At 42.5% G+C, this 20,207-nt stretch overlaps 1 protein-coding gene across 3 annotated transcripts in view; it reads right to left on the bottom strand.

The window, feature by feature from the left end:
- Window positions 1-17,947, bottom strand: part of LOC127451836 (G protein-activated inward rectifier potassium channel 1-like) — an 84,687-nt gene extending 66,740 nt beyond the window's left edge. For all 3 annotated transcript variants that reach the window (XM_051716809.1, XM_051716808.1, XM_051716810.1), the window contains exon 1: window positions 16,971-17,947. In XM_051716809.1, coding sequence (XP_051572769.1) covers window positions 16,971-17,639 — 669 coding nt within the window. In that variant the 5' untranslated portion in view covers window positions 17,640-17,947. The remainder of the gene's footprint in view (window positions 1-16,970) is intronic.
- Window positions 17,948-20,207: the final 2,260 nt, after the last annotated feature.

Below are 20,207 nucleotides of genomic sequence, written 5' to 3'. Positions count from 1 at the left end.
TTATGGACAACAAAGTCAAGGTATCGGAGTGGCCATCACAAAGCCCTGACCTCAATCCGATAGAAAATGTGTGGGCAGAACTGAAAAAGCGTGTGCGAGCAAGGAGGCCTACAAACCTGTCTCAGTTACACCAGTTCTGTCTGGAGGAATGGGCCAAAATTCCAGCAATTTATTGTGAAAAGTTTGAAGGCTACCCAAAATGTTTGACCCAAGTTAAACAATTTAAAGGCAATGCTACCAAATTTTAACAAAGTGTATGTAAACTTCTGACCTATTTTTACTATTATGTTGACATTTCACATTCTTAAAATAAAGTAGTGATCCTAACTGACTTACGACAGAGAATGTTTTCTAAGATTAAATGTCAGGAATTGTGAAAAACAGACTTCTGACTTCAACTATATATATATATATATATATATATATATATATATATATATATATATATATATATATATATAACAATTAAGTACACTTTAGTGGTAATTTTCATGACTTGCAAAAAATTTACATAAATCTCCTGTGATACATACACATTCACTTTACTTTCTAGAAATCCACAGTGCTAAAAGTGCCTGAAGTTAAAGAAACCCCCGTAAATGAATAATCTATTAGTGACGATATTCCAAATAAGGTGTTTACATGACCCAGAATTACAGTAATAAAGTCATTTGGTAGCTGTCTTACTCATATTTTTCTAAACTAGACTTATGGGTTAATTACGTTATTGCAACATGTTTACATGACGCATTCATAATCAAATATGAAAAAATGTGAATGCGATTATTGTTTTCAAAATTATCACCTAATGCAATAAAACTAAAACTAAAAATATAAAGATATTGTTATCCTAGTGATATTGATTTAGAAAAAAAAGTGAAAATCTATTCCTGTGCACCCAACCCAACCTAAACCCTCATTCAGACAGACAGAAAGAAAGACAAACAGACAGACAGACAGAGTGTTCCTCATTTTTACCAATTTGAATAAGAAGGCTTGGTTTGTGTTCTCCCTGAAACATACTGTCCATCACTCCCACTCTTTTCTCAACTTGCACCTTGTATTTTCTCTATTTTATTCTTTTGTGATAACAATCTTTGTCTCCTTTAATCTTTCTGCTCTTTTCATCTGTACTTTTTTCTTTTCTCTGTACCCTCTGTCTGTACTCTCTGAACATCAATTAAAAAACAATAGCGACACAGAGTCAGAAGTGGGATTAGGTGAGAGGAAGGTGATATTTACTATTTATGAAGTTCTATATGTAAGTTCGGGAGGAGCTTGTTCATCTAGGCCTGCCAATCATATCCCAAGCATATATAAGCATCTGCTTCCCTTACACCGGTGACGATTCTTCCGGCATCCCTCCACCTCTCCATCTCCAAATTTATATTTCAAAATGCCTGTACCAATTATTTCCAAATTGTCTTTCTATTTCTTGCTTTAGTCAGATAATCCAGGGGGATCTCAGAGTTCAAGCCCAGTCCTGTGCTCAAGCCCCTCTGTTATGGACTGCACACCAAATACGCTTCCCATAATGCTCTCCAGGATTGCAAGAACTAGTGAACTACTGAACATTTATTTTGTGCAGAAGACACAATAAAAAGATGAAAAAAATCAGAGTGACGTTTCATTTAAATTAGAGGATTTGGGGAGGCAGATGGAAAATAGAACAAGTGATGAAGACAGAAATGTGAGAAAGATATTAAGAGATGTGTGGGCCAGTGAAGTGTCTCTGTATTAGCATTTTAGAGGGAATATTGGATGAACTGTAATAGGGTCGGTCTGGTGTGACTCTCCATGGTATTTGCACCTCCAGGAGATGCTGTAAAAGTTTACACTCACACAGTACACAGAGTCCTGTTTAAATGCTAAATCATGCGATTTACATGTGCCCTATTTTTAACAGCAATAACGGTCACATGTTGGGGGAGATGAATGACCCAAATGCAGAGTTCCAAAAAAACTAAAATACTTTATTAACAAAACAAACAAAATCCCACGAGGGGGAAAACATAAACTTCCCCAAAGGGGAAAAAGTTATCCAGGGAATGGCAGAGGGAGACAGGACCAACCGGACCACGCAGCAATAGGAAGGTGATCAGGGTAAACAGGATACTAGCGTACATGCAGAACTGACTAGAGAACAAGACAAACTGGCACTGGACAGCAAACACGAGGAGACTAGAATAGGGTGAGAAATCAAGAGGGTTATTCAAGGGCAGGTATAACTAATGAACTAGTAACAAGCAAACAAGGAGTCGGGGTGTGACGTAAGACCGAGAAGCACGCTCGAAACAATGAGGCAATATACACTCATGCCAATCGACAAACGAGACGAGAGCAGACAGTTGTGTGAGAGTTCGGCCACAGACACACCCGACACCTTACTGGTGCAAAGCGAGCGCAACGCGCGTCAGCGAGAGACAGACAACGAGTATGAATGTCCGGGTCCCGACACACCGGAACCGAACTAGACAGGAAGTCAAGACCCAGACACCATACTCCAGACATGAAACACAACAGACAGAAGAGCACATGGCCGTGAATAAAACAGCCCGCGCGCTCACACAAGACAGACAGAGGAGCGCGCGGCTGGGAATAGAACAGGGACCGCACGCTCACACGAAAACAGGCATGGGCGGATAATGCCAAGGCACAAGGCACTTTCAGACCAAAACCCAGACTGACAGAGAAACAGGGCCATGACATAACTTTAAATGCACAATTTTACATTTCACAGGATTGTGTATCTGATGTCATCCAAAAAAAGATGACTGGGAATGACTAAGTCAGTGCGTGTGTGTGTGTATGTGTGTGTGTGTGTGTGTGTGTGTGTTTGTGGGCAAATTAATCTTAATGGCCTGATTTGCTGCATATGCCCGCTTCAAGAGAAAACTGGCAGGAGAGAGGAAGAGAGAGTAACAGACAGAGTTCATTCAGATGTAATCAAAGCACACACAGAGCAAAGACAGCTGTGACTGTCTGTCCTTCACAATAAGAAAAAACCACACACAAGGTACATCTTGTGGTCTCAATGTGGAGTCCTCCAGCTGTTATTGCATAGACAAGTCTCTATGATAGTCAGGGAAATCTCAGCCTGACATCCTCAGATTTAAAAGGAACTGATACAATGGTCTCTAGTGTACAATTAGCAACACTATTAGCACACAAAACCAAATTATTTCTTAGTTTTTTTTTTTATTATTGTACTTCATAGGCTATTACTTTCATTATATAAAAACATAATAAACATGATTTAAAAATATACATTGCTAAACCTAGTAGTCAAGGCATAGAGAGTAAGAATGACTACACCAGACTACTCATTCTATGTTTCCTTTGCAAAAATTATATTTATTATTTATTGGATCATATTTTGTGTTTTCTATGATGTCCATATTATATGTTAATGTGTTCTTTTAAAGGGATAGTTCACCTATAAAATGCTAATTCTCTCATTTACTCACCCTCATGCCACCTGAAATGCGTACGACTTCCTTTCTTCTGCAGAACACAATTAAAGTTATTTTGAAGGATGTATGATTTGTTTTGTCCATACAATATGAGTCAATGTGGTCCAATAAGCTCCAAAAAGGACATAAAGGCAGCATAAAAATAATCCATGCAACTCGAGTGGTTTAAAGAAATAGTTCACCCAAAAATGAAAGTTCTCTCATCATTTACTCACCCTAATGCCATCCCAGATGTATATGACTTTCTTTTTTCAGCAGAACACAAACGAAGATTTTTAGATGAATATTTCAGCTCTGTAGCTCCATACAATGCAAGTGAATGGTGGCCAGAAATCTGAAGGTCAAAAAAGCATATAAAGGCAGCATAAAAGTAATCAATATGACTCCAGTGTTTAAATCTATATCTTCAGAAGTGATATGATAGGTGTGGGTGAGAAACAGATCAATATTTAAGTCCTTTATTACTATAAATCTCCACTTTTACATCTGAAAGTCACATGTGGTGCCTGTTTAGTTTCACTTTCACATCACTGAACCTGGGCATCCATCAAGAAGTGTGTGAAAGAAAATCTCTGATGAACAAGCCAAGGAGACTGGGGATGTCAATACTTATAGTGAATAAGGACTTAAATTTTAATCTGTTTCACACTCATTGTGATCGTCTTACTTCAGAAGACATATATTAAACTTGAGTCATATGAATTACCTTTATGCTGCCTCCTTTTAGGGGCTTGAAAGTTTTGAACCCCATTGACTTGCATTGTATAGAGAAAAAAAAAAACTCTTCATAGATTCCTTAAAATATCTTTGTTTGTGTTCCAAAGAACAAAGTCATCAAGTTTGAGATGGCATGAAGATAAGTAAATGATGAGGTAATTTTTTTTTTTTTTTTTTTTTCAGCCATCTCTTTAACGTAAACCACATAATGTGACTAACATACTGCTCTCTTGTTTTGAATTATGGAAGATATTTTTGCATTCATATTTGGTATACATTTTTGGTGTTCTGTTCTGGCTGAGGTTATTTAAAAAATGAATATAAAAAATAGCCTGATTAAACAGCCCTGAAGAAAAGGTGGAGGTTCTGAGTGAGAAAGATTTCTTCATTCCCATTTCTGTTCACATTTCACCACTCTCTTTCTCTTTATTGCTGCTATTCCCCATTTTTATGGCTTTTTATTTTTTCCTCTTTTACTTCAAATCCAATTCTCTTTCTCTCTGCCTATTTTGTTTGTGCTCCCTTATGCCTTTAACCTTGCTATTATCTTGAAAACCTCTCACTATCTTACCTTGCTTTCTCTTCTCTACCACTTCCACTTCTCATTCCCTCATCGAGGAAAACACTTCAGCATATCTTAAACTGACAGTCTGTTTCATTAAGTCAAACATCATTGACCAAAGACTATTAATCAATCACTGCATTCTCTTGCCACTAGATAATTAGTGTGAGTCCTGCTAAATATTTTAGAGTGGGTCTGAAAGGTCATTTATTTGCATCTTTGAAGAATATTCACCTGCTTTAACTCTATAATTTTTTCCAATGACTGAGATCACTTGTCCATAGGTTATTATACTGGAAAGAATATGGTCCACTGAAGTGTTCAGTTCTATCACACTGACCTCATTGTTCACCTTATCAATGGTCTTTGGCTGACAGTCCAATTAATTAATTGCAGGATTTAAGTCCTATTCATCCATTCTACTCAGTGGTGAATGTGTGTATTTATGTGAGTGAGTTTTATGAACCTTATTCCTTTACATTTAGCTTTTTCAACCAACATGGATGTTATGGAACATCAGACAGTCATGCATACACATTGTAGCATCAAAAAGTATATTGTAAAAGTGTGTATATTGTGCACCTGGAACAACTTTTCTAACAACTAATCAGATTTCAGGGATAGGAAAAGGGTACGGTTTATGGTCAGGCTTAGGGCAATAGGGTTAGGGGCTTGTAAACCATTCTTATCAATCTATCATTTCACTCTGATTCTAGGTATAGTTAATGTATATGTAAACCCCAGATCTTTGACTTGGCAAAATCATGGTGACCTTTTTTTAGATACATTTTCTACCAGACCTGTTAAACAAGTGTCCATTGAAAAGAATGACTTCTCAAACCTTCACAATAAATTTCTCACAACTGCAGCGTGAACATCTGTAAATTATTCTGCTACATTTTCATAAGGCTCTGAAAGACACTGCCTGAGGCTGCAGCCCACAAAAACCCTGCTTCACAAGTGTGCAAATGTGGATTTTCTGGCATCTTTCTGCCTCTGACCTCAGCTCCCACAGGAGTCTTAGCAAGGCTTATGAACTCAGAACCCGGAGCAACTGTCTTTTCTCTTTGCATTTTGCGCAAACCCGCTAAAACCGGTAGCCATTTAAGCTTTAGAAACATCACTGGTGTGGAACCGTCTCCCAAACCACACAAGTTTGTTTAAATGTCACTGGTTACAGAGTAACAGATGTTAGACACAGTTATCTGTATGTAAAGCTCTCTTATCTGAGACTTTTGTAGTAGGAGTCTCATTCAACTTTGATGATGGCTGTCCGTGTCAATATTAACCCTTATGTTCTGTTGAGATTTGCTTCACTTCCTCGTTGTTTGGGGTCAATGTTACCCCAATGATTAAAGTGTGAAAATTATAATTATAATTATGAAATAAACCTTTTTTTCCTGCTTAAATGTTCCCTTCCATTTATCCTGAGCTTATTGAACTGATAAAAGAATAGAAATAAGTGTATCATTAACTCTTACATTTACTGAAGCAGGAATGTGCATTTTAGAAAAGCAACTAAGTACAGAAATAACCATATCATTACTTAATTTACACAAAAAAATATAGCTGTATATGTTCTATATATATTATTGAACAAATATAAATATCTCTTTTGTTTGAAAAAAATAAATAAATAAAAAAAATCAGTAAAATTACTTATGTTTGGGGTCAATCTGACCCTGGTCAGATATCATTGTTTCCCTATCTGTCACTCACTCGACGTTGTGTCAATGTAGTGACATTAGGGGTCGCCCTTGGGAGCCCCAAACACCTCTGATCTTTGAGAAAAGGCCAATGGGAATTGGCGAGTAGAATTTGCATGCCACTCCCCCAGACATACAGGTATAAAAGGAGCTGGCTCGCAACCACTCATTCAGATTTTCTTCGGAACCGAGCGGTTGTGTTTCAGCGAGCTGAATTCCTCTGCCGGTCCATTCACCTCTGCATGCTGATGGATTTATGGCGCATTACAGCAGTTTCTCCCTCTCGTGCACTGATTGAGTGCAGAGAATGCCCCTGGGCGCTTGGACAGCCTAAAAGAGTATATATTCTTGCAAACAAAAGAGTATATTTTCTCTAAAAGAGTGCCACTGACGGAGAGCGTCTTTTTAAAGATGCCTTTCCGTCTGTGTATATTTTCTGGTTGCGGTCGTTACCTTCCCACCTCTGACTGTCATGATCGCTGCCTCGCGTGTCTGGGCTCAGACACGCTGAGACAGAGTTCATGGATGGCTCATGCTCTCACTGCGTACTGGCTCCGGCGTAGAGCCCCCCACAGGAAGCAGACTCCCCCCGTCTCACGGCCTGCCACCAAGAACCCTAGGAAGGCTTCTAAGTGCCCCTGAGATGAGAGACCCAGGGATGTGGAGACCCGCTACAGGCCTGGAGATGGTGAACAGACCACTCCATCCCCCGGTGCAGGGCCGGGAGGAGAATCTTTTGTTGCCTTTGTTTTGATTTCGCCGCATGCCCGAGGGGCTGTGGTAGCCATATTTTCAAAAGAAGAGCAGTTTCCTCATTCCCTGGGTCATACACCCGGTGTTTATGGCCATGGCTATCACGATCACCGGACACCGTACATTCATGGCAGGCATGGCGCTGCGGAGGCAGCTGTGGCACTCACACACCCATGCCCAGGCGGTTGTGACGGATCACGAGGACGGTTCCCCTCCTCCCCCATCGCTGACCGGTCCTATGGTGGGTACCCGGAGCAAGGTAAGTGCTTCGTTGTCCCCAGACTCAGCACAGCCACGAGCTCGGGATCCAAGCCCCCTTGACGTGGCGCCTCCTGCTCCGCCCCGCCACGAGGCCCCACCCGCAGGTACATCTGATGCAATTGTCCCCTTGGGCCCTTTGCCCAGAGGTTGGAGGCGTGGCTAGCCAGGACCATCCAACTCGGCTATGCGATTCAGTTCGCCAGGCGCCTGCCCGGGTTCAGTGTTTTGCCTCAGTGAAGGGTGAGAACGCCGCTGCCCTGCATGCGGAGATCACGACCCTTCTGCGGAAGGACACGATAGAGCCTGTCCCTCCAGCCGAGATGAAGAAATGGTTCTACAGCCTCTATTTCATCGTACCAAAAAAAGGCGGTGGGTTGCGGCCAATCTTGGACCTGCGAGTACTGAACCGGGCCTTGCACAGACTCCTGTTCAATATGCTGACGCAGGCGAGCATCCGGCATCAAGATTGGTTCACGGTAGTAAAACTGAAGGACGTGTACTTCCACATCTCGGTTTTACCTCGGCACAGGTCCTTTCTGTGGTTCGCCTTCGAGGGCGGGCGTACCAGTACAAGGTCCTCCCCTTCAGTCTGTCCCTGTCGCCTCACATCTTCACAAAAGTCGCAGAGGCAGCCCTTGCCCCGTTAAGGGAAGTGGGCATCTGCATCCTCAATAATCTCGACGACTGGCTGATTCTAACTCACTCTCGAGACTTGTTGTGTGCGCACAGGGACCTAGTGCTCAGGCACCTCAGCCGGTTGGGGCTTCGGGTCATTTGGGAAAAAAGCAAGCTCTCCCCAGTTCAGAGCACCTCTTTTCTCGGGATGGAGTTAGACTCAGTCTCTATGATAGCGCGCCTCACGAGCGAGCGCATGCAGTCGGTGCTGAACTGCCTGAAGTCGTTCAGGCGAAGAACGGCGGTACCACTGAAGCAATTTCAGAGGCTCCTTGGGCATATGGCATCCTCAGCTGCGGTCACGCTGTTCGGGCTGATGCATATGAGACCACTGGCTTCAGACTCGAGTCCCGAGATGGGCATGATGCCGCGGCACACATCGCATGGTCATCACGCCGATCTGCTGTTGCTTGTTCAGCCCTTGGACAGACCTTGCATTTCTGCAGGCAGGGGTCCCCTTAGTGCAAGTGTCCAAGCGTGTTGTGGTTACGACAGACGCTTCCGAGCGTGGCTGGGGCACCGTGTGCAATGGGCATGCAGCCTCGGGCTCCTGGACAGGGCCGCGACTGCGTTGGCATATCAACTGCCTTGAGTTGCTGGCGGTATTGCTCGCCTTGCGGAGGCTTTGGCCGTTGATCCAGGGCAAGCATGTGTTGGTCTGGATGGACAACATGGTGATGGTAGCGTACATCAACCACCAAGGCAGTTTATGCTCGCGTCGCATGTCGCAACTCGCCCGCCGTCTCCTCCTCTGGAGTCAGCAGCGACTCAAGTTGTTGCGAGCCACTCACATCCCGGGCGACCTCAACAGCGCAGCAGATGTGCTGTCACAGCAGGTTACACTCAGGGAAGAGTGGAGACTCCACCCCCAGGTGGTCCAGCTGATTTGGAGTCGATTCGGTCAAGCGCAGGTAGACCTGTTCGCTTCCCGGGAATCTTCCCACTGCCTTCTCTGGTATGCCCTGACTGAGGCTCCCCTCGGCACAGATGCGCTGGCACACAGCTGGCCTCGGGGGCTGCGCAAGTATGCGTTCCCCCCAGTGAGCCTACTTGTACGGACCCTGTGCAAGGTCAGGGAGGACGAGGAGCAGGTCATCCTAGTAGCGCCCTACTGGCCTACCCAGACTTGGTTCTCGGACTTCATACTCCTCACAACAGCCCCTCCCTGGCGAATTACCCTGAGAAGGGATCTCCTCTCTCAGGGACGGGGCACCATCTGGTACCCATGACCAGACCTCTGGAATCTCCATGTCTGGCCCTTGGACGGGACACGGAAGACCTAAGTGGCCTACCACCCACCGCGGTAGACACGATCACTCAGGCCAGAGCTCCCTCTACGAGGCGCCTGTATGCCTTGAAGTGGCGTCTGTTCACTAAGTTGTGTTCTTCCCGACGCGAAGACCCCCAGAGATGCGCAGTCGGGTCGATGCTTTCCTTCCTGCAGGAGAAGCTGGAGGGGCGGCTGTCCCCCTCCACCTTGAAAGTGTGCGTGGCCACTATAGCGGCGCACCACAATGCAGTTGACAATAAGTCTCTCGGGAAGCACGACCTGATCATCAGGTTCCTTAGAGGCACGAGGAGGCTGAGTCCTCCCAGACAACTGGCCTCATCCTCTCATGGGATCTCTCCGTGGTCCTGCGGGGCCTGCGGAGAGCCCCGTTTTAGACCCTAGAGTCAGTTGAGCTAAAGGCGCTCCCATTGGAGACTGCCCTCCTGACTGCGCTCATCTCCATCAAGAGGGTTGGGGACCTGCAGGCGTTCTCTGTAGGTGACACCTGCCTGGAGTTCGGTCCGGCGTACTCTCACATGATCCTAAGACCCCGACCGGGCTATGTACCCCGTTTAGGGATCAGGTGGTGAACCTACAAGCGAAGTTGCCCCAGGAGGAGGCAGACCCAGCCTTGTCGTTGCTGTGTCCGGTGCGTGCTTTGCGCATCTACTTGAATCGCACGCAAAGCCTTAGACGCTCTGAGCAGCTCTTTGTCTGCTTCGGAGGACAGTGGAAAGGGAGCGCTGTCTCCAAACAGAGGATCGCCCACTGGGTCGTTGACGCCATCGCTTTGGCATACCACCCCCCTTGGGGCTTCGAGCACACTCCACCAGGAGTTGGGCAACACCCAATACATTTGCGAGATTCTACAATCTCCGGGTTGAGTCGGTTTCGCCCGGTTTGTTGTCAGGTATGAACAGGTAAGTATTTGGGACAACTGGCTGGGTGTACCGCTTGCATACAGCATCATTTCCCTCCTGGAGGTGGAGATGTGCGCTTTTTACCCCCCAGCCAAGTTCACGAGACCGTGGACCCTGGATGTCCTTCCTCCTTAGCCCTGTGGCAGGCGAATTCGTGGAGAAATTCAATGCCGGCCCAGTACGTGTGCTAGTAGGCCCTGTACTGGGATAGGTGCTCCACATGCGCTGGTTACCTGCGAGTAACCCCGTGTGATGTATCTTCCGTGATATGGTTTCCCCGTTGGTAAACCCACGTCTTCCTTGGGCGGAGTCCCCTCTGCCACCGATCGCCATGTTTGTAGAGCTCCGTCCCCTCTGGGTAAGACCTACCATGGTATTTCTTCACATGCGACCCTGCCGACAAGACTCAGAAAGACCATGTGACGTATTTCCACACAATTGCCTCCCCTTTGGGCAGGGTGTGATCTCCACAGTGTCTTCCCCTTGGGAAAGGACACCCTCCCCCCCAATTATGGACAATTATGGCCCCCAGCTGAACGATTTCCACTCTTTTTGGGGAGAAAAAAGAAGAGGCCACGGCTGGGGCGGCCTGTCCCCATTTTGGGCAGTTAACTTGTCCCCGAGCTGTGGGGGACCGTACGACGTAACAGCATCGGGGGAGGTTACGTGATGGCCGTGTGCGCTGGCTACGAGGCACGCAATGGTTTGCCCGACTCGCTCCGCCAGTCCACGTAACACAGTTCAGCTAGTTGTGGCATTTCATATAGGTACCCCTAGTGTCACTACAACGACACAACATCGAGTAAGTGACAGAAAGGGAACGTCTTGGTTACTTTTGTAACCTCTGTTCCCGATGGAGGGAATGAGACGTTGTGTCCCTCCTGCCACAACACTGAACTATCTGCTGAAATGGCCAGGACCCTGTCTCGGCTCCTCAGCACAAAACCTGAATGACTGGTTGTGAGCCTGCTCCTTTTATACCCGTATGTCCAGGGGAGTGGCATGCAAATTCCACTCGCCAATTCCCATTGGCCTTTTCTCAAAGATCAGAGGTGTTTGGGGCTCCCAAGGGCGACTCCTAGTGTCACTACATCGACACAACGTCTCGTTCCCTCCATCAGGTTATGAAAGTAACCAAGACGCTTTTAAAAAAGAAAAATTAAGTAAATGCAAAAGTGCTTTTTTTACTACACACACACTAACCAGGCAAACTAACTATGTGCAAATTTACAGCATATACACATCGTCTGGGCAACAGGACAGCCAAATGTAAATTTCATGCAAATTTCAAGGGCATGTTTCAGAAAAATTTAATCAAAAATAACCATATAACTTTTGATTACACAAAATAAATAAAAGGTATATAGATATATATAGATAGATATATATATAACTCAGCAAAAAAATAAACATCCCTTTTTCAGGACACTATATTTTAAAGATAATTTTGTTAAAAACTTTACAGATTTTTACTGTAAAGGGTTTAAACAATGTTTTCCATGCTTGTTCAATGAACCATAAACAATTAATGAACATGCACCTGTGGAACGGTCATTAAAACACTAACAGCTTACAGATGGTAGGCAATTAAGGTCACAGTTATAAAAACTTAGGACACTAAAGAGACCTTTCTACTGACTCTGAAAAACACCAAAAGAAAGGTGCCCAGAGTCCCTGCTCATCTGCATGAACGTCATGCTGCATGGAGGCATGAGGACTGCAGATGTGGTCAGGGCAATAAACTGCAACGTCCGTACTGTGAGACACCTAAGACAGCGCTACAGGGAGACAGGAAGGACAGCTGATTGTCCTCGCAGTGGCAGACCACGTGTAACAATGCCGGCACAGGATCGGTACATCCGAATATCACACCTGCAGGACAGGTACAGGATGGAAACAACAACTGCCTGAGTTACACCAGGAACACACAATCCCTCCATCAGTGCTCAGACTGTCCACAATAGGCTGAGAGAGGCTGGACTGAGGGCTTGTAGGCCTGTTGTAAGGCAGGTCCTTACCAGACATCACCGGCAACAACGTCACCTATGGGCACAAACCCACCTTCGCTGGACCAGACAGGACTGGCAAAAAGTGCTCTTCACTGATGAGTCGTGGTTTTGTCTCACCAGGAGTTATGGTCGGACTCACGTTTATCGTCAAAGGAATAAGCATTACACCGAGGCCTGTACTCTGGAGCGGGATCGATTTGGAGGTGGAGGATCCGTCATGGTTTGGGGCAGTGTGCCACAGCATCATCGGACCGAGCTTGTTGTCACTGCAGGCAATCTCAACGCTGTGCGTTACAGGGAAGACATCCTCCTCCTTCATGTGGTACCCTTCCTGCAGGCTCATCCTGACATGACCCTCCAGCATGACAATGCCACCAGCCATACTGCTCGTTCTGTGCTTGATTTCCTGCAAGATGAATGTCAGTGTTCTGCCATGGCCAGCGAAGAGCCTGGATCTCAATCCCATTGAGCACGTCTGGGACCTGTTGGATCGGAGGGTGAGGGCTAGGGCCATTCCCCCCAGAAATGTCTGGGAACTTGCAAGTTCCTTGGTGGAAGAATGGGGTAACATCTCACAGCAAGAACTGGCAAATCTGGTGCAGTCCATGAGGAGGAGATGCGCTGCAGTACTTAATGCAGCTGGTGGCCACACCAGATACTGACTGTTACTTTTGATTTTGACCCCCCCTTTGTTCAGGGACACATTATTCCATTTCTGTTAGTCACATGTCTGTGAAACTTGTTCAGTTTATGTCTTTGTTGTTGAATCTTTTTATGTTCATACAAATATTTACACGTTAAATTTGCTGAAAATAAAAGCGGTTGAAAGTGAGAGGACATTTATTTTTTTGCTGAGTTATATATATATATATATATATATATATATATATATATATATATATATATATATTTGAGAAGTGCTTTTTTCCACACACTCACCAACTAGGCAGACTATCTATGTGCAAATTTACAGTATCCTCCAGGCAACAGGGCAGCCAGATGCAGCCTCTGTTCCCTAGTGCTATTGAAAAAAAATAACAGGCACATAATACTGTTACCTAAGACAGATACAGAACTTTTTTCAAACAGAACATTTCCAAAGCTAGATAACTGATGTGCTCTCTGTAATAGATTTTGCCAATACCAATTTTTCTTGAACTGCTGAGTTTTTATTTTATTCCCTCTATATACATAAATAACATATAATACACAAAAAGGATGGACAAACACCTTTCCCCTAAAGTCCTGTCACACCACAAAATTCCGGATACTGTATTATGCTAATGGTGATAACCAAAAAAGACTAACTTCAGATGCAAGAGGAACAGATAATTTGTGCGTGTGCTGTACACAAATACTTGTGACATTTCAGACATCTTTTGTTAGTCTGAATAATTTTTTCTGGAGCAGACCTGGCATCGTCCATGTTTTCCAGCAGTTGCTGGAGAAGTGATTGCTTCAGGCCGACTTTGAATCTCCCTCACAGTGGATGCAGCAAAAAGTGACCTAGGAAGGCGCTCTCTCCTGTCAGTGTGAGGCCTCACCAAGGCATATCCTTGCTGCATCAAGAATATTCTCCTCCGGTTCATTTTGCCACCACACCACTCATTGTTGATGGCACACCATATCACAAATGCATTGTATGCACTGATATCCAGGATGTTGAAGAATATTACCTGGGGCCAACGAGTGGTCTTTCGTTGACAGCTGTATGTGGCAACCATTTTGTCCAGGTTGTCTACCCCTCCTTTTGTGTTATTGTTCAATCTAACACCATGTCTGGGTTTTTTTGTCATCTCTGGTGCTCAAAGATGTATCTCTGTGCAATGTGCTCATCAGAGAGAGAGTGTGTGTGTGTGTGTGTGTGTGTGTGTGTGTGTGTGTGTGAGAGAGAGAGAGAGAGAGAGAGAGTGATTTGTATTGAGAAATTGCACCTTAGGTACAAAACAGATTCAAAGCATGTGAATATCCTTTGCTCTCAATAACATTTATTACTGGGGTCAATATGACCCCAAACATCACATGTGTGTAGTCAAGTCATAGCGGACATCAGAAACATTATCATTAAATAAAAAACACATTTCTGAAAAGATCTTACGTAATTAGGAAAATTCATGAAATATCAGGATAAAAAAATAACGATGCATATGTTTTTTTTTACTATTTGAAGAGGGTATGTGGTCATATAGACCCCAAACAGAACATAAGGCTTAAAATAATAAAATTCAGGCCCTTTCATGTAATAGGTAATCAGTAGTGAAAGGTGTACCAGTTTGCCTCAAATTCTCAGTATTTCCTTCCCACTAAATGATATTTCACAGGTCCTTTGATTGTCACTTACACTCACTGAGCACTTTATTAGGAACACCATGGTCCTAATATAGTACCTGATGTGGTCTTCTGCTGTTGTAGCCCATCAGCCTCAAGGTTCAACGTTTTATGCATTCTGAGATGCTATTCTACTCACTACAATTGTACAGAGTGGTTATCTGAGTTGCCGTAGCCTTTCTGTCAGCTCGAACCGGTCTGCCAATCTCTGTTGACCTCTCTCATCAACAAGGCATTTCTGTCCGCAGAACTGCCGCTCACTGGATGTTTTTTTTTTGTTTTTTTTTTGGCACCATTCTGAGTAAATTCTAGAGACTGTTGTGTGTAAATATCCCAGGAGATCAGCAGATACAGAAATACTCAAACCAGCCCGTCTGGCACCAATAATCATGCCACTGTCGAAATCCCTGAGATCACATTTTTTCTGCACTCTGATGGTTGATGTGAACATTAACTGAACCTTCTGACCTGTACCTGCGTGATTTTATGCATTGCACTGCTGCCACACGACTGGCTGATTAGATAACCACATGAATAAGTAGGTGTACAGGTGTTCCTAATAAGGTGCTCAGTGAGTGTATATGCTCAAAAATCTATGCTCTACATGCTTTCCGTGAAAGAGAGCAGTACATTTGTAAAAAGAAAAGGAAAGCAGTCAGATCGTAACTAATAGTCCACAACTCAGTTTCATAATGATTAAAATGAGAAAACACTTTCAATTAACAATTCCCCCCGGAATTCTGAGCGGATCTAGCAATGAGGCATTTTAACTGACTCTATATTCATCTTCAGACTTGCATACATTCAACTACATCATAACAGAATGACAATATGACAGAAATTATCACGACTCCAAACACAAATATGCTATCTTCCAATAAATAATTAAATAAATAAAATCAACTTTATATAATTGAAATGGTGCTTCACTATCAAAGTTTGTCAATGAGAAAAAATAACATAGGTAAGTGATTGGAGGAGGGCAATGTTGAACCACATGAAGTGCTTTACTTGTGAAAATGCATCAAACAATGCTCATAAAACCTATGACAGTCAAAAAGAAGGATTCCATCACACAGTAGGGTACAATGGGGCTTAAAGGTCCCCTGGGGTATAAGGCACTTTTGATTTTAACTTCTCCCAAACATCTAAACAAAAACTACCACAGCACTTTCCTAAACACCTCTGTCACTAAACACACTGCAAAATATTTCTGATCAATGAGATCTTTGCATGCAATACCTAAAGTCTGATTTTGAGGTAATTTTATCTAATATTTAATCATTTTTAAAATGTTGCAGATTTATGTATCTAATGAGAATCCCTGAAATGATCACATTTATTTTTAGACAAAATACTTATTTATCATTTTCAGTTTTGTTCAAGGTGATTAAATCAAAAGATTATTTTAACAACTGTTCAGTAAGTGAAAGGATGGTATTTGGGGTAAAAAGCCCCACTGTTGCAGAGGCTAAAGGCCCCCATTAAACACATTGTTTTTCTTAAGTGAGGTGAATAGATTACATGTTCAAACTGTGCTCACATTGACTGATCACAATTGAGATTAATTTGTTCATAGATTGGTTGAGATGTTATGAAATGCCAAATGTGATTGAAACTAACAGAACATGTTTAACCCTTTTCTCAAGTGTCATATTTAAATCTTGTAACTGTGACCAGAAAAAAAATAAAAAAATTTAAACATTTGAAAAAATCACATTTTCCTTTAGGTGTACCTTTAGACCCGTCCTACCCTACATTTAAAGAGAAACCAAATTATACATAACTTAATTTGACCAACCTCAGTGCAACCCTATAAAAGTCTTAATAAAATTTTTGCAATTCTGTATAATTTAGAAATGCCACTAAACTGGGTGCAAATGGAAGAGCATCAAATAAAACACAACTAAAGAGCTGAACCCCTGTTTATGAATGCTGTTCACCAAGAACAACATAAGAACTAAAAGTGTTCTCACAACTGAAACACTTGTGAATGAATTATTGTAATGTAAATTCAAATGAATGCTTTCCATTCAACTTGGTGATTTAAATATGCCAGCAAGACTTCTAACTTATGCAACTTTGAAATTTGAACTATATGGCTCAGGTTAAACAACTTACGTTGTAGCCTAATTAAAAATGAGTGAAAATGAATCAAACCACAAAACAAAAAACAAATTATTAGTTGTTTATTGTATGTTTGGCTGTAATGGGTCTTTATAATTGTGGGTCAACTAAAGGCCAATAAATGCCCAAGTAGCGCAGTAAAAGTGCAGTGAGTGTGTGTGTTTTTCACCTTTATGAGTTTACACCTGATTTGCGCGGACACCATATGGCTGTTCCTCAGATTGCCCACGCGGAACATTAAGCAGAGTTTTCCGTCGCGCTGTGAGATCACCGCATCCTGACTGAACATTAGCGTCTCTGCGCGCTTCTTGGGCTGCGACATCTTAATGAACATACAGCCGATGAGGAACGCGTCCACTATAGAGCCCAGCAGAGACTGGAACAGGAACAGAATAATGCCCTCAGGGCACTTCTCAGTTATATAGCGGTACCCATAACCAATGGTCGCCTCGGTTTCAATGAAAAAGAGGAACGCTGATGGGAAGTTGTAAACATTGGCGACGCAAGGAGTGTAGGAAGCGTCGTGGCCATGATTTAAGTCCCCTCTTATATATGCAATGATCCACCACATTGAGGCCATAACAAGCCAGGCGATGGTGTATGTGAGGATAAAAATGAGAAGGTTCCAGCGCCACTTCAAGTCCACCAGCGTGGTAAACAGGTCCGATAAATAACGACTGGTCTCTCCGCCGAGATTCCCGTGCTGGACGTTGCAGCGTCCGTTCTTCTCCACGAAGCGCTGGCGTTTCTTCTTCACCGGCGCGCTGGAGAAAGTCGCGCCTCTGTTCGTGTTCACCACCTGATAGTCTTCTCCAAATTTACGCCTTAGCGCAGCCATAACTTCAACGCATTTGTTTCATTAAACCGGCACTTTTTAATTGAATTTAAAAATCGAACTTACTTTATCTGAAGCATAGCATTGGCTCTCTCTCTCTCTCTCTCTCTCTCTCTCTCTCTCTCTCTGTCTCTATGCCAACTTTTCCCTCAGATGCAGAGTAAAACTGAATAGTAAAATTCACTCAGGAAAGAAATGAAGAACTGTCACAATACATCTGTAGTTGCCTACTATTCTCGCGTAGGTTAGTGTTCTTCATCCCTTGAATGTCTGTGTGAAGTGCACGGGTTGAGTCCTCTGTGCACTCACTACCTTGCACATAATATGCCATGAAGAAAAGAGAGAGAGAGAGAGAGAGAGAGAGAGAGAGAGAGAGAGAGAGAGAGAGAGAGAGAGAGACGGGTGGGAGGAGGAAGGTTTGTGCACATGAGCAAAATACTATTATATACATTGGAAAAGATGCTTGAGAGGTGGGGAGTGTGTAGTAGCCTATGTGTGCGCGCTCAGTAGAGGGTACAGCATTGGGGGAGGAGATTACATTTCCAGTTAAGTTTTGAAATCAATACGCTTCTCAGTCGACTAAATGGGTGTCCTGTTGCAGCGGATACAATCTTTTGTTTTGTCGCTATAGTATTTGTTTAAATCAACTATGTTCTTACAAATTAAAATGATATTTCTTGTCACTCAGGGAACAAAAACAAACTATATTCCACGTCACTTCATAAATGAATGTTTCTTTGCAGTCAATTAAGCAATCATACAGCGCCATCAGCTGACTTCGATGCGTAAGCACACACATCACCAAACACCAATACCAGCAGGCCTAATATAAATATGTGATTTATTTAAATAAAATGTGTGTATTTATTTGTACCTGAAAAGCCTACACAGATAAACTCCTCTCATTGCAAAGCGTCCATGTTGTAGATGCTTATCCCCTGGCTTTCATTTAAGTTCGTAATATTCGAGTTAATTGATTGATTGAGTTAATTTTTAAACTGCAGCTGGTGCTTATCATAGATAACCAAAGTCTTGGTTTGATTATAAATGTGCTTCTTACTTAATAACTATAGATACTGTACATCTCTGCATGACATCACAAAGGAGGAACTAATGAACTAATGAAAACACTTCCTACGTAACATAATAATCACTGAATAATAATGATAATGAACTATTATTCAGCTCATGATGTTCATTTAAAAAATAAAGTTTTTTAAAACAGCATATTGTCAGATATAGTGAAATGATCTTGATTTAACTAAGAATCCTTCATTTTAATGCAGCTATTACTTCACCCCAAGATTTCATGATTCACATATTAATCTATAAAAAGACAGAATTCCTGAAAGGCGTGCATTTGAGGCCTGCATACCTTACGATGTGTAAATGCAAACTCCAAGGTGATATCTGTCTTTTATTTCACATGTAGCTATGAACTGTAGACACATGAACATAATATTCCCACCAGTCATCCTTGTTTTTGGTTGTGCAGATATTTGATGAGTTGAGAAATTTGAAACTGTATTCTCTTCCTCTCTGTTTGCTCCTTTGGGGAGTTTCATATACTGTAAATATAGTGTATGCATAGCTATTAAGCCAGGCTGAAAGCCTGCACCAGTACCAGTATCTTAGCTGCATTTGGCTATATTAAAAATCATTATATTAATTCGTAATGACATCTGCTCTGGCTCAGAGGAATAATGAACAAGAATGAAATATAAATCTCTCTTGTAGGTGGAAGCTCTCTGTATTTGTCTCCATTCTATGGTATTAAACCATATTAAATGCATTTATCAGGGGAATGAGTTATAGCGAATTATGAAATATTAAGCAGTGCCTGTGGTGTTTTTTTTTTTTTTTTAGATTGTGTAGGCCTGTGTGTGTCCATGATTGTTACTGAAGGAATAAGATAAGTATGATATTTTTTTAATAAAAAACAAAAACACATTTCATATATAGAATATAGCCGCAAGCTGCAATAATCGGGGTCCAAACACCCATGGACCTTATTCTCAGTAGCACCATATATGGTTTTTGATGGAGAGATTGCGAGGGACAGCTTACAATCTCTTCCATGTGTTGTACTGTTGTTACAGACAAAGCATTGAAAAAAGCATATTTGCAAAAAAATAAATAAAATTCAGTTGACAACAGTTGACTCCACAAAGCACAATTTGTGAAGATATATGTTATTGCAATGTCTCTGAAACTTACATAGATGGGTATAGCTGTTAGTATCTTTAGATTTGTCTGATTCACAACAAATTGCTGTGGCTAGATGTTGATTTTATTTTATTTTTTTATTTATGCACATATTTAAAGGGGTCATGAAATTTTCATTTTTATATTGTTTTATTATCTTCTCTGAGGTCCACTGATCATGTAAGTAAAGTTTTTTTTTGTTTTGTTTTTTTTGTTTTTTTTCACCAAAACAGTTATAATTTAGAAGTATATGATCATTTTACACCCTGTCTCTGGCCGTCTGTCTGAAATGCCTGGTTTTGGCCTAAGTGCCTCCTTAAAACTTAAACGTAAACACCCACTGTCATGACTGGCTAAAATTGTGCA

Source organism: Myxocyprinus asiaticus, chromosome 14 (genome assembly GCF_019703515.2).
Source record: "Myxocyprinus asiaticus isolate MX2 ecotype Aquarium Trade chromosome 14, UBuf_Myxa_2, whole genome shotgun sequence".
NCBI lineage: Eukaryota > Metazoa > Chordata > Actinopteri > Cypriniformes > Catostomidae > Myxocyprinus > Myxocyprinus asiaticus.
This window is presented reverse-complemented; position numbering and strand designations above follow the sequence as displayed.